Below are 13,945 nucleotides of genomic sequence, written 5' to 3' on the forward strand. Positions count from 1 at the left end.
TATGTTTAATCGCTAACATGCTGTGCAATGCTCATTAACACCCACATTTAGGACTGAGCTTAGGAGGAACTTCTTCACCCAAAGGGTTGTGAATCTATGGAATTCCTTGCCCAGTGAAGCAGTTGAAGCTCCTTCATTACATGTTTTTAAGGTAAAGATAGATAGTTTTTTGAAGAATAAAGGAATTAAGGGTTATGGTGTTCGGGCCGGAAAGTGGAGCTGGGTCCACAAAAGATCAGCCATGATCTAATTGAATGGCGGAGCAGGCTTGAGGGGCCAGATGGCCTACTCCTGCTCCTAGTTGTTATGATGTATGTGAAGTATTGGGGTTGTTTAAGGGAAGCGGTAAGGCAACTATACAAATAGTAATCCTGTTTCCTTTTATTTTCAGAAGTCATGGGTTTTTAAATTTCATTTCTTCATTGAAGCATGTGGCCTGCAATGCCACAACATCCAGTCACACTGTGTGAAACGTTCAGTCACTGACAAGGACCAGAGTCAGCCAACCCACAGACCATTACCACAGCTGTAAATATAATGCCTCACAACCTTCTGTACACACACAAGATATATTCCATTCCCTTAATTCCTTAAACTGAACTTTACAATCATTTTAATCATGGCACAGAACTCAATTAAATATAGTGAGGAAGACTGTTCAGGTTGTGCTAAAGATTCTACTGCAGGGGGATCTGAATGCTTATTGATTGCCAACACAGGAGACACGTCTGCTAATTGCTGATCTCATTACTGTTCATGGGAATCTTGTTTTCAAAGTAACTGCTGTACTTGCCTGCAGAATAGTGGCTCCACAAAACATTACTCAACGTGAAATGTTTTGACAGATTATTTAGTCGGTATGGGGTACTCACTAGCTGGATAGAAACACTTCATTCATGTATGGGAAACTCATGGTGTAAGTGTACAGAGGCACTGTTTATTCAGGGTGAGGATCACTCACTGTGTAACTGTACAGAGTCACTATTTATTCAGCAGGGTGAGGATCACTCACTGTGTAACTGTACAGAGTCGCTGTTTATTCAGGGTGAGGATCACTCACTGTGTAACTGTACAGAGTCACTGTTTATTCAGCAGGGTGAGGATCACTCACTGTGTAACTGTACAGAGTCACTGTTTATTCAGCAGGGTGAGGATCACTCACTGTGTAACTGTACAGAGTCACTGTTTATTCAGCAGGGTGAGGATCACTCACTGTGTAACTGTACAGTGTCACTGTTTATTCAGCAGGGTGAGGATCACTCACTGTGTAACTGTACAGAGTCACTGTTTATTCAGCAGGGTGAGGATCACTCACTGTGTAACTGTACGGAGTCACTGTTTATTCAGGGTGAGGATCACTCACTGTGTAACTGTACAGAGTCACTGTTTATTCAGCAGGGTGAGGATCACTCACTGTGCAGCTGTACAGAGTCACTGTTTATTCAGCAGGGTGAGGATCACTCACTGTAACTGTACAGAGTCACTGTTTATTCAGCAGGGTGAGGATCGCTCACTGTGTAACTGTACAGAGTCACTGTTTATTCAGGATGAGGATCACTCACTGTGTAACTGTACAGAGTCACTGTTTATTCTGCAGGGTGAGGATCACTCAGTGTAACTGTACAGAATCACTGTTTATTCAGCAGGGTGAGGATCACTCACTGTGTAACTGTACAGAGTCACTGTTTATTCAGGGTGAGGATCACTCACTGTGTAACTGTACAGAGTCACTGTTTATTCAGCAGGGTGAGGATCACTCACTGTGTAACTGTACAGAGTCACTGTTTATTCAGCAGGATGAGGATCACTCACTGTGTAACTGTACAGAGTCACTGTTTATTCAGCAGGGTGAGGATCACTCACTGTGTAACTGTACAGAGTCACTATTTATTCAGGGTGAGGATCACTCACTGTGTAACTGTACAGAGTCACTGTTTATTCAGCAGGATGAGGATCACTCACTGTGTAACTGTACAGAGTCACTGTTTATTCAGCAGGGCGAGGATCACTCACTGTGTAACTGTACAGAGTCGCTGTTTATTCAGCAGGGTGAGGATCACTCACTGTGTAACTGTACAGAGTCACTGATTATTCAGGGTGAGGATCACTCACTGTGTAACTGTACAGAGTCACTGTTTATTCAGGGTGAGGATCACTCACTGTGTAACTGTACAGAGTCACTGATTATTCAGGGTGAGGATCACTCACTGTGTAACTGTACAGAGTCACTGTTTATTCAGCAGGGTGAGGATCACTCACTGTAACTGTACAGAGTCACTGTTTATTCAGGGTGAGGATCACTCACTGTGTAACTGTACAGAGTCACTGTTTATTCAGCAGGATGAGGATCACTCACTGTGTAACTGTGCAGAGTCACTGTTTATTCAGGGTGAGGATCACTCACTGTGTAACTGTACAGAGTCACTGTTTATTCAGGGTGAGGATCACTCACTGTGTAACTGTACAGAGTCACTGATTATTCAGGGTGAGGATCACTCACTGTGTAACTGTACAGAGTCACTGTTTATTCAGCAGGGTGAGGATCACTCACTGTAACTGTACAGAGTCACTGTTTATTCAGGGTGAGGATCACTCACTGTGTAACTGTACAGAGTCACTGATTATTCAGGGTGAGGATCACTCACTGTGTAACTGTACAGAGTCGCTGTTTATTCAGCAGGGTGAGGATCACTCACTGTGTAACTGTACAGAGTCACTGATTATTCAGGGTGAGGATCACTCACTGTGTAACTGTACAGAGTCACTGATTATTCAGGGTGAGGATCACTCACTGTGTAACTGCCCAGAGTCACTGTTTATTCCCCCTGACGATCACTCACTGTCATTGTAGCTACTGTTTATTCAGCAGACTAACAGTTACTCAGTGTATAATTGTATACAGGCTGTTTATTCAGCAGGATAAAAGGTTCAAAGATTCTCAAGAATACTAATTACTTATAATAAGCTCAAGTGACAGAGTCTAGCTCACTTACTAAACACAAACCAATCAAATGGAGAATATCAGTTCAGGAGATGAATTTTAAATGAATTCCAAGTCAGTAATGAGCAGACACTGTCAATCACTGTTTAAATGATTGTGACCCCAGCAGCGAGAATAATGACTGATGTTTGATTAATGATGGTGGCTTTAGCTCAATGTGGTGCAGTTAATTCTATTCACCTGTCAACAAAATTCTTGCCTTGACTTTAATAGGGGCACAGGATTCGATCATCAAACGTTGCAATTCACAGCTGAAACTGAAATATCTCGGGAAGCTCTGCTGGAACAGGTTGCGTCACCTCAACACAGACACACACAAGGCACTAAGTGAAACCAAGCAGGCCAATATTCAGCTGGAATATTGCGCCCAATTAAAAAATGCGGTCCGATCTCTTCCTGTACTGACGAGCTGAGTGGAGCGGCCACACCAGGACATTCCCGACCAAGTACAGCGTTCGCGATACTGAGGGACTGAGAAAGACCCCACTATACGTGCCCAAATTGGAACTCTGTTTATTGTGCATTAAATCACACCCATTTACTCTGTTTTTATCTTCTTAGAGTCCTTCCTTTTGAATTCCCATTTATTTTGTTTTATTTTATCATTTTTGGTTCGTGGACTCATAATCAGAATGTGCCTTTAAGCGGTGGACCAACGCTGAAGCAGCCTGCAAGACAGGACAATGTGTTCCAAGACTTTTGGTAGGGGGGGGGGGCCATGCTTCCGAGAGCTGGTCAGAAGTGATTAGACCTGAAGGCCTAAGGGCAGTAAGGTCTGCTCTGGAGATTCCTGGTTATTATTCACAATTATGTATTTAATGAGTTGGATAGTGAGGCGCCCTGTTTAAACAATCTTGGTTTCGGCCTAGTCCCACTTGGAAATGGGTCAAATATGCAGTTAAACCTTTTATGTACATAGTTCCTACCCCACAGCATTCCGCCCCCCCCCCCTCCCCCCAAGACCGCCCCCACCCACCCCCCCACTCTCTCAATGGTCTCTTTTCTGATAATAGGCTATTTGTCAAGCTGGATACACCTGCCACCTCATTGAATACAATTCTGGATGTGTTAAAGGTAAATAGCTGTAATGTGAAAGGGCTGTAATCCTGTTAAGAGAAGAAAGATATTCTGTTGGCTGAAACATCTAAGCTGCAAAATTGTATTTTTACAAGAAACACATCTGTCAGGCACAGAACACAGCGAGCTGAGCCGGTCTTGGGACTCTTTTCCTCTCATTCACCAGGGAGAAAATGGGGAGGGGGGGTGGGTGTCCATTTCTCTCTCCACCCACAACGCGAGGACATTGAGGGAGGTTCACATTGCTTAACGGAACAGTGAATGGGACAGAGGCATTCTTGCTCAATATCAATGCCCCAAGTAAGCATGGCCCACAATTTATTAAAAAGATCTTCAACCGCATCTTAGATGAAGGTGCAGGATTCCTCTTATTGGGTGGGGATTTTAATTGTGTTACATTCCAAATGGCAGACAGGCTGGCAGCATCACCCTGCTCCATGATAGGTAATTCATTGAGAAGTCATGTTACAGAAGCTGGGCTAGTCGACACAAGACCACATCTGCACCCAGCGGCAGACTTTACATTTTACTGTAACATGCACTGTCCTTACTCCGTATTCACTATTTCTTTACAACTAAGTCAGAGGCCCATAGATTAATCAACAGCGACATCTTACCAATACTAACTCTCTCTGATCATGGGGCCATAGCTGTGACTTGGGATCTGGCGCAAAAATCTACCTCAAAAAAGGTGACGCCTGAATGCATCTCTCTCACCGATAAATAACCTGCTGAATTAGTGAGGAAAGAATTGCAACTCTATCTCAAACTCAATGCAGCTCCGGATACCTCACCCCTGACCTGTGGCCCTCTGCCAAGGCGTATTTAAGATGCTGCCTCATCTTATTTACTTTGCCAAAAGGAAGAAAAATTAATCAAAACGGGTTGAATTAGAACAAAACACCAAAAGCAGTGCCGGACAGCCTCCTTCACACAAAGCTCACAGGGCACTGGAACACTTTACATTCAGACTAGTTGAAGGGTGTTTACGATTTGCAAATTAGATATAATGAACAAAGTCACATGGTGAGCTGCTTGTTGGCATTTCAATGAAGAAAACTGCACTCGTGCAGTATTGTTCCAAAAAGTCACAGACACCCCATCGCTTTTTGACCAAACCAGAGCAAACCTCTTCTGCTTCTGCAGGACTTTTACAGGAGGTTGTACAAGGATTCTGTAGCCTGTAGGGATTTGGGACAAATTAACAACTTTCTACAAAGCATCAACATGACAAGGTTTTCGGAAGGTTGCGCTGAAGAATTGGACAAGTCTTTCCCCGGTTTGGAAATTGACGAGGCAAGAGATGCGCTTAAAAATAATACAAGTCCCGGCCCTGATGGCTACATAAACAACTTTGATAAGATATTTACCGACATACTTACACCCTTATTCCAACAGGCCTATCATCACTCATTAGAATCTGAATCATTGGCTCCTTTGTGGAAACATGCAGTCATAACGGGTCATTTGTGTGGAGCGTAGAGATCCAACACAGTGTGGGTCATATCGCCCCACATCATCGCTTCATTGCAATCTGAAAATTCTAACATCAGTGCTGGCCCATAGAGTAAACAGGATATTAACCGAGGTTATACACCCAGACCAAACTGGATTTATAACAGGGCTTTACTCTGGAGATAATCTCCTCAGGATCCTCAATATTATGACTCATGCCCAACGTGGTGGAGCTGCGACCATGATTTTATCTTGAAGAGGCGTTTGACTGAGTATCATGGGTGTACCTATTTCACACTTTAGACAGCCTGAGGCTCAGACCCAGCACTGTGAGATGTGTCCAGATACTCGATTCAAATCCACAGGCCACTGTTAAAGTGAATGGTCATATTTCTGAAGCCTCTGGGTTAGAGAGGAGAACAAGACAGGTTTGTCCTGTTCCCCCCCCCCCCCCCCCCCCCCCCCCCCACTTCTGTTCGCTATATGTAGGGAACCCTCAGCACAACTGGTGAGAGCCAATACGGACATAAAAAGGGGTTCCAGCTGGAGAAATAGAGCACAAATTGTTATTATGTGCTGCTGACGTCCTGCTATCCTTGTTAGATCCAACAAATCCATATTTTCTCTGAAGGAGAGTATTAAAAGGTTTGGCTAATACTTGAGTTATGAAGTTAATGGGTGCGATTCAGCGGAGTTGGGCAAAAGTCCGCTGAACGATGCGTTTAGCGGAGTTTCCTGACACCTGGAGCTCATTTAAATAATGATCAGGATCATACCCAGTGAGGTGTGAATCACACGAGACGTATCGAGCTTCGCAGATCTTGAGAGAGGCTACTCGCACGATTCAACCGTCTCGCCCCAATACCAGGTTGGGGCTGGCGAGGCTGCTGAATCGTGCCCAATGTGGATAAAACTGAAGCAATGGAAATAAGTGGACATCTCCAACCATATTCAGACACAAAGTGTCTTTAAATAGCCCAGTTGGGGCATTAAATATCTCGGTATTCATGTCCCACCATCAATTGATACAATATATGGGGTCAATTACCCCAGGTTCATTAACCCTATAAAGACTGATCCGTGTGGCTGACCCTATCCCTCTCTCTGTTAGGGAGGGCTGAAGTGATCGGCGTGAATGACCTGCCCAGGTTGTCGTACCTGTTCCAGATGCTACCCATTCAAATACACATCCAATATGCTGCACCATCTGATCTCCTGTTTCATATGGCAAGGTAAACGGCCCAGAGTGGGATGTAAAATATTACACCTTATTGAATCGGGGGGCAGTTTAGCACCCCCCCCAATCTAAAATTCTATTTTTGGCAGCTCAGCTCAGACCTATGATAGGTTGGTTAACAGACAGATTAGAAACGCAGGCGGAACCTGGAGAATCTCGGTGCCAATCTCATTAACAGCACTGATATTTATGGGTAATACCATACAGGACTGCAGGGTGAGATTCAGAAATTGAGAGGATTGTTATCACTAAGGAGATAGTGATGGGCAAGCTAATGGGGCTAAAGGTAGACAAGTCTCCTGGCCCTGATGGAATGCGTCCCAGAGTTCTAAAAGAGATGGCTAGGGAAATTGCAGATGCACTAGTAATAATTTACCGAAATTCACTAGACTCTGGGGTGGTCCCAGTGGATTGGAAATTAGCAAATGTGACACCACTGTTTAAAAAAGGAGGTAGGCAGAGAGCAGGAAATTATAGGCCAGTGAGCTTTACTTCGGTAGTAGGGAAGATGCTGGAATCTATCATCAAGGAAGAAATAGCGAGGCATCTGGATAGAAATTGTCCCATTGGGCAGACGCAGCATGGGTTCATAAAGGGCAGGTCATGCCTAACTAATTTAGTGCAATTTTTTGAGGACATTACCAGTGCAGTAGATAACGGGGAGCCGATGGATGTGATATATCTGGATTTCCAGAAAGCCTTTGACAAGGTGCCACACAAAAGGTTGCTGCACAAGATAAAGATGCATGGCATTAAGGGTAAAGTAGTAGCATGGATAGAGGATTGGTTAATTAATAGAAAGCAAAGAGTGGGGATTAATGGGTGTTTCTCTGGTTGGCAATCAGTAGCTAGTGGTGTCCCTCAGGGATCCGTGTTGGGCCCACAATTGTTTACAATTTACATAGATGATTTGGAGTTGGGGACCAATGGCAATGTGTTCAAGTTTGCAGATGACACTAAGATGAGTGGTAAAGCAAAAAGTGCAGAGGATACTGGAAGTCTGCAGAGGGATTTGGATACGTTAAGTGAATGGGCTAGGGTCTGGCAGATGGAATACAATGTTGACAAATGTGAGGTTATCCATTTTGGTAGTAATACAGCAAACAAGATTATTTAAATGATAAAATATTAAAGCTTGCTGCTGTGCAGAGAGACCTGAGTGTGTTAGTGCATGAGTCACAGAAAGTTGGTTTACAGGTGCAACAGGTGATTAAGAAGGCAAATGGAATTTTGTCCTTCACTGCTAGAGGGATGGAGTTTAAGACTAGGGAGGTTATGTTGCAATTGTATAAGGTGTTAGTGAGGCCACACCTGGAGTATTGTGTTCAGTTTTGTTCTCCTTCCCTGAGAAAGGATGTACTGGCGCTGGAGGGTGTGCAGAGGAAATTCACTAGGTTAATCCCAGAGCTGAAGGGGTTGGCTTATGAGGAGAGGTTGAGTAGACTGGGACTGTACTCGCTGGAATTTAGAAGGATGAGGGGGGATCTTATAGAAACATTTAAAATTATGAAGGGAAGGGGCAGCACGGTGGCCTAGTGGTTAGCACAACCGCCTCACGGCGCTGAGGTCCCAGGTTCGATCCCGGCTCTGGGTCACTGTCTGTGTGGAGTTTGCACATTCTCCCCGTGTCTGCGTGGGTTTCGCCCCCACAACCCAAAAATGTGCAGAGTAGGTGGATTGGCCACGTTAAATTACCCCTCAATTGGAAAAAATAATTGGGTAATCTAAATTTATAAAAAAAAAAAAAAAAAAAAAAAAATTATGAAGGGAATAGATAGGATAGATGCGGGCAGGTTGTTTCCACTGGCGGGTGAAAGCAGAACGTTATTCAACGGCACTTTTCCATTTTTCTGGCCTTGGTGAGGAACTCCCTATCGAGGCCATTCTTTAAATCATTTAAGAAGACTAGTTTGGATCCTCACCACGGCCCAGGACACACCACTTCACCCAACTTACCTCTTCCGGGGCCCATGAGAACCCCTTCACCCGACCTCTTATGGATAAGGCCGAACCCCTGGCACCAGCAACCTGGCACCGTGACATTGCTAACCTGCCAGCCTGGAAGTGGCACTCTCAGGGTGCCAGCGTCAAGGTGCCAGGATGGAAGGTGCCCAGGTGCCAGAGGGAGTGCCAGGGCACCACCCTTCCCTGTCCCTGACCACTCAGGGGCCTGGACTCCCAGTCAGATCCCCTGAGGTGCCATCACGACAGTTCACAACTTCAAGAACCAGTACCAAACAGCACCGGTTGAGGTCTTGCTGACAAGGCCGGAGAATCCTGGGCCCTGGGTGAATTAGGCGATGACATTTTTAAATCAGCCGAATGGATCATTCTCTCCTCAGGAGAGAAACTTATCCCAATATTCCTAATCATCGTATCTAACGAACCCCATTACTGTATTAGGCGTTAACGCAGGCAACAAACATTGGTTGCATCATTTCCCAGCCAGGCAAGCAGTGCGAGACAGAGCAGCCATCCCATCAATGGTAAGGCAATCAGCCCTGATCAGCATTTCATGGAAGGGGGAGCCTGACTCTATGAAGAAATCTGTGCTGTGATTCTATCTTGCACTGGCTTTTAATTAACAAATAATTCATCAGAAACCAAGTCATGTCTGGTATTAACAAATAGAAATAAAGACCAACAATGTTAGAAAATTATCATAATTAAAAAGCAGCATTCAGATGATCAGACACACACGACCCGATAAATACAGAACAAGCGAAGGACATCGCCACAGGCACAGTTACACCTGTCTCTTTCTGGGGTATGTGGAACATTCATTTTTCCAGCTCTCCACAGGCCCCTTCCCACAGATCTTCCCACATTAATGACTGTATCAGTGCTGCATCCTGTTCTTGTTTGGGCCTGGGAAAACTCACCAATTTTACTTCCACTTTCCACCCCTCTCTCACCTTCACTTCCTTCCCCTCCCCTGGCTTCTCTGTCTCCATATCCGGTGATAGTCTGTCTCCCAATATTCATTACCAACCCACCAACTCCCACAGCTACCTCAACTGTAGCTCCTCACACCCAGCCTCCGAGAAGGACTCCATTCTCTCAGTTTCTCCGTCACATCTGTTCCGATTATCCCACCTTTCAAAACGGCGCCTCTGACATGTCTCTCCTTTTCCTGAGCCAAGGTTCTCCCTCACTGTGGTTGACAGGGCCCTCAACCATGTCTTACACCTTTCCTCAACTACTGCCCTCACTCCTTTCCCTCCCTCTCAGAACCACAAGAGGGTTTGGCTTGTCCTTGCTTTCCACCAAGCTTGCCTCCGTATTCGAAGGCTCATCCTCCACTATGTCTGCCAACTCTAGAATGATGACACCAGCAAGTCCATCCTCCCCTCCCCAGTCAGCATTCTGAAAGAACCACTCCTTTCCCCTACATCCCCTTCCCACGGCACCTTCCCATGCAACGGCAGAGGGTGCAACACCTGCCCCTTTACCTCCTTCCTCCTCCCCATCTTCCTCCCCAACCAAGGCCCTCTCTGGTTAAGCAGAGTTTCACTGGCGCCTCCTTCAATCTGGTCGCCTGTATTCACTGCTCCCAATGGGGTCTCTACATTGAGGAGACTAAACGCAGACTGGGTGACCGCTTTGTGGAACACCTTCACTCAGTCCGCAAGCATCACCCCAACCTTCCTGTCACTGGCCTTTTTAATTCACCATCTTGCCCTCATGCCCACTTGTCTGTCCTTGGCCGGCTGCAATGCTCCAGTGAAGCCCAACACAAACTGCAGGAGCAGCATCTTATCTTCCGATTGGGCACATTACAGCCTTCCGGACTTAACATTGAGTTCAACAACTTCAGACCATGAACTCCGTCCTCCATTTTGATCCCCCCACCGTGCCAGTTTGAATTTTGTTCTGCTTTCAAAAAAACACTTGCTCTGTCTCGTAACCTATAAATAGAATTCATTGAATCCCTACAGTGTAGAAGGAGGCCATTCGACCCATTGATGTTTGCATCAACCCTCCAAAAGTGCACCCTATCTAGGCCCACTCCCCCTGCCCTATTCCCGTAATGCCGCACATTGAGCACCCAGAGGAAACCCACGCAGACATGGGGTGAACTTGCAAACTCCACACAGTCACCCAAGGGAGGAATCGAACTCGGATCCCTGGCACTGCGACCTAGCAGTGCTAACCACTGTGCTACCGGGACATCTTTATTGTAATCTCTCCTATCTCCCACCAATCACTGACCTTCCCCTCTGCTTTACCTACTCCACCCATTCTTACACCATTTCTAATCTATCACATTTCTCCCTCCCTCCACCTCTGACTCGGAACATTAACTCTCTCTCCACAGGCGCTGACAGGCCTACTAAGCTTTTCCAGCATTTTCTATTTTAATTCAACAGAGGTGGGGCTGGTTTAAGTGTCACCTGGAATATGGCATATCAGTCAATGCAGCATTCCCTGTGTCATAGAATTTATGATGCAGAAGGAGGCCATTCGGCCCATCGAGTCTGCACCGTCTCTTGGTAAGAGCACTCTACCTAAGCCCATACCTCCAACCTATCCCCGTAACCAGTAACCTCACCTAACCCTTTGGGCATTAACAGGTAATTTAGCATGGCCAATCCACCTAACCTGCACATCTTTGTACTTGTGGGAGGAAACCGGAGCACCCGGAGGAAACCCACACAGACACAGGGAGAACGTGCAGACTCCGCACAGACAGTGACCCAAGCCGGGAATCGAACCTGGGACCCTGGAGCTGTGAAGCGACAGTGCTAACCACTGTGCTATCCCTGTAGTGAAAGTGTTAGACTCAGCTGGTGTGAAACCTGAATGTACAACCCTCTAACTCAGAGGCAGCAGTGTTAGCCCGCTGAGCCACAGCCCATACATTAGGGGCGAAGAAAGACCAGCGCCAGGGGCGCAGTGGCTGCAGCTGGCTGAATGCGGGAAGGAATGGGCAGGTAACCCAAATAGAGGGGCAGACGATGGCGGAGCAGGTTCAACGTCAGAAATGTGATCTCAGTCATCAAAATATCTGCACTAAAATCTGTTCTCACAAACACATCAATGTACAGTGATGGTTCCAAGCAGTAAATTAACAATTGAAAACCAGTGGAAACTGAACAATAAATTATTGGTGGGTCCTTCCACGAGCTGTTGCCCAGTTCATGTTGACAATATAAATTTACCTCATTTACACATTGCCTGGAGCGGCTCGCTAATGCTCTTTCCAAGACTATTCCCAAGAAAGATGTGCAAAATAACAGGAAGGAAACATTTTAATATTCTCTGAAAATATAGATGTGACGTGCTCTGACCTTTCCAACTCGTATTCCTTCATGCCCACTTGCACAGCCTTCATTACCTGGAGGATCGAGAGGGAAAATAAAACAGGTGTAAATCAGTATCTCTCACAGGATTTCACAGCATTTCTGTATCAAAGAAAGCGGCTTTAACAGGATTAGCAGCTTCTCGCGTTTTGTTTGCACTAGTGGTTTGAAGGGATGTTTCTACACTGCTCCTGTCAATTACTAACAATACATCCAGTGCCTGCAAACATCCATATTCTTGCTCGAGAGTCAGCAGTGGGACTTCATCCTATTAAACAACTCACTATCTTTCATATACTCAGGGTGACCAGGAAAGCTTCGAGGTCAATGAATTAATTCAGTGTAGCCACCACTGCCTTTTAGGAAAATGTGAAACCATTTTTTTTCATTTAGAATATCCAATTCATTTTTTCCAATTAAGGGGCAATTTAGCATGGCCAATCCACCTATCCTGCACATCTTTGGGTTGTGGGGGTGAAACCCACACAAACACAGGGAGAATGTGCAAACTCCACACGGACAGTGACCCAGAGCCGGGATCGAACCTGGGACCTCGGCGCGTTGAGGCAACAGGGCTAACCACTGCGACACCCTGCTGCCTGAAAACCATTTTTGCAGAGAGGATGGACGTGGAGTAAATCCTCTCTGTGCATATTGGGGCCACACAGTGGTTAGCACTGCTGCCTCACTGCTACAGGGACCCGGGCAGCATGGTGGCACAGTGGTTAGCACTGCTGCCTCACTGCACCAGGGAATCGGACGGCATGGTGGCACAGTGGTTAGCACTGCTGCCTCACTGCGCCAGGGACCCAGGCGGCATGGTGGCACAGTGGTTAGCACTGCTGCCTCATAGCACCAGGGACCCAGGCGGCATGGTGGCACAGTGGTTAGCACTGCTGCCTCACTGCGCCAGGGACCCGGGCGGCATGGTGGCACAGTGGTTAGCACTGCTGCCTCACTGCGCCAGGGACCCAGGCGGCATGGTGGCACAGTGGTTAGCACTGCTGCCTCATAGCACCAGGGACCTGGGCGGCATGGTGGCACAGTGGTTAGCACTGCTGCCTCATAGCACCAGGGACCCAGGCGGCATGGTGGCACAGTGGTTAGCACTGCTGCCTCATAGCACCAGGGACCCGGGCGACATGGTGGCACAGTGGTTAGCACTGTTGCCTCACTGCGCCAGGGACCCGGGCGGCATGGTGGCACAGTGGTTAGCACTGCTGCCTCATAGCACCAGAGACAGCGTTTGATTCCGGACTCAGGTGACTGTGCGGAGTCTGCACGTTCTCCCCGTGTCTGCGTGGGTTTCCTCCGGGTGCTCCGGTTTCCTCCTGCAGTCCAAAGATGTGCAGGTTAGGTGGATTGGCCATGCTAAATTGCCCTTAGTGTCCAAAAGGTTAGGGTGGGATAGGCTGGAGGCATGGGCTCTTTGTGAGGGCCGGTGCAGACTCGATGGGGCAAATGGCCTCCTTCTGCACTGTAAATTTTATGAAATAACAAACTTGTCAGTTATGTCGTCCATTCCCCAAGAATGAGGCAAAAAGCTGAAAGGCATATTTCACAGAATGATGTTCAAAGTAGCAAATTTAATATCATACATAAGGTTTGAGTTTCGGGGAGGGGAACAGTGCATTAGACAAACCGGTCACTGTCACTTGGCACAAAGACCTGTACAATTGAACAAACATCTACATTGGCCCAATTCATGGAACAGAAGGTAGGAATTGGCTCTGTGCACTCGGCTGGGACAGTCCGTGTATTTGCTGCATCTCCCTCAAAGATGATGCCAAAGCTGGGATTGAAAGGGGCGCATGAAAAACACCATAAAACCTTAAAAACTAGCAGTGCACACCTCGAGCCCGAGGTACACGC

The 13,945-nt window shown here is 46.5% G+C and overlaps 1 protein-coding gene across 3 annotated transcripts in view; it reads right to left on the minus strand.

The window, feature by feature from the left end:
• Window positions 1-13,945, minus strand: part of pepd (peptidase D) — a 224,675-nt gene that overhangs the window by 108,526 nt on the left and 102,204 nt on the right. For all 3 annotated transcript variants that reach the window (XR_005461732.1, XM_038806189.1, XM_038806190.1), the window contains exon 9: window positions 12,062-12,108. Coding sequence is in view for 2 of the 3 variants with exons in the window: in XM_038806189.1 (XP_038662117.1) it covers window positions 12,062-12,108 (47 nt within the window). In the remaining variant the exon portion in view is untranslated. The remainder of the gene's footprint in view (window positions 1-12,061; window positions 12,109-13,945) is intronic.

The sequence above is a fragment of the Scyliorhinus canicula genome, chromosome 9, assembly GCF_902713615.1.
Source record: "Scyliorhinus canicula chromosome 9, sScyCan1.1, whole genome shotgun sequence".
Lineage (NCBI taxonomy): Eukaryota > Metazoa > Chordata > Chondrichthyes > Carcharhiniformes > Scyliorhinidae > Scyliorhinus > Scyliorhinus canicula.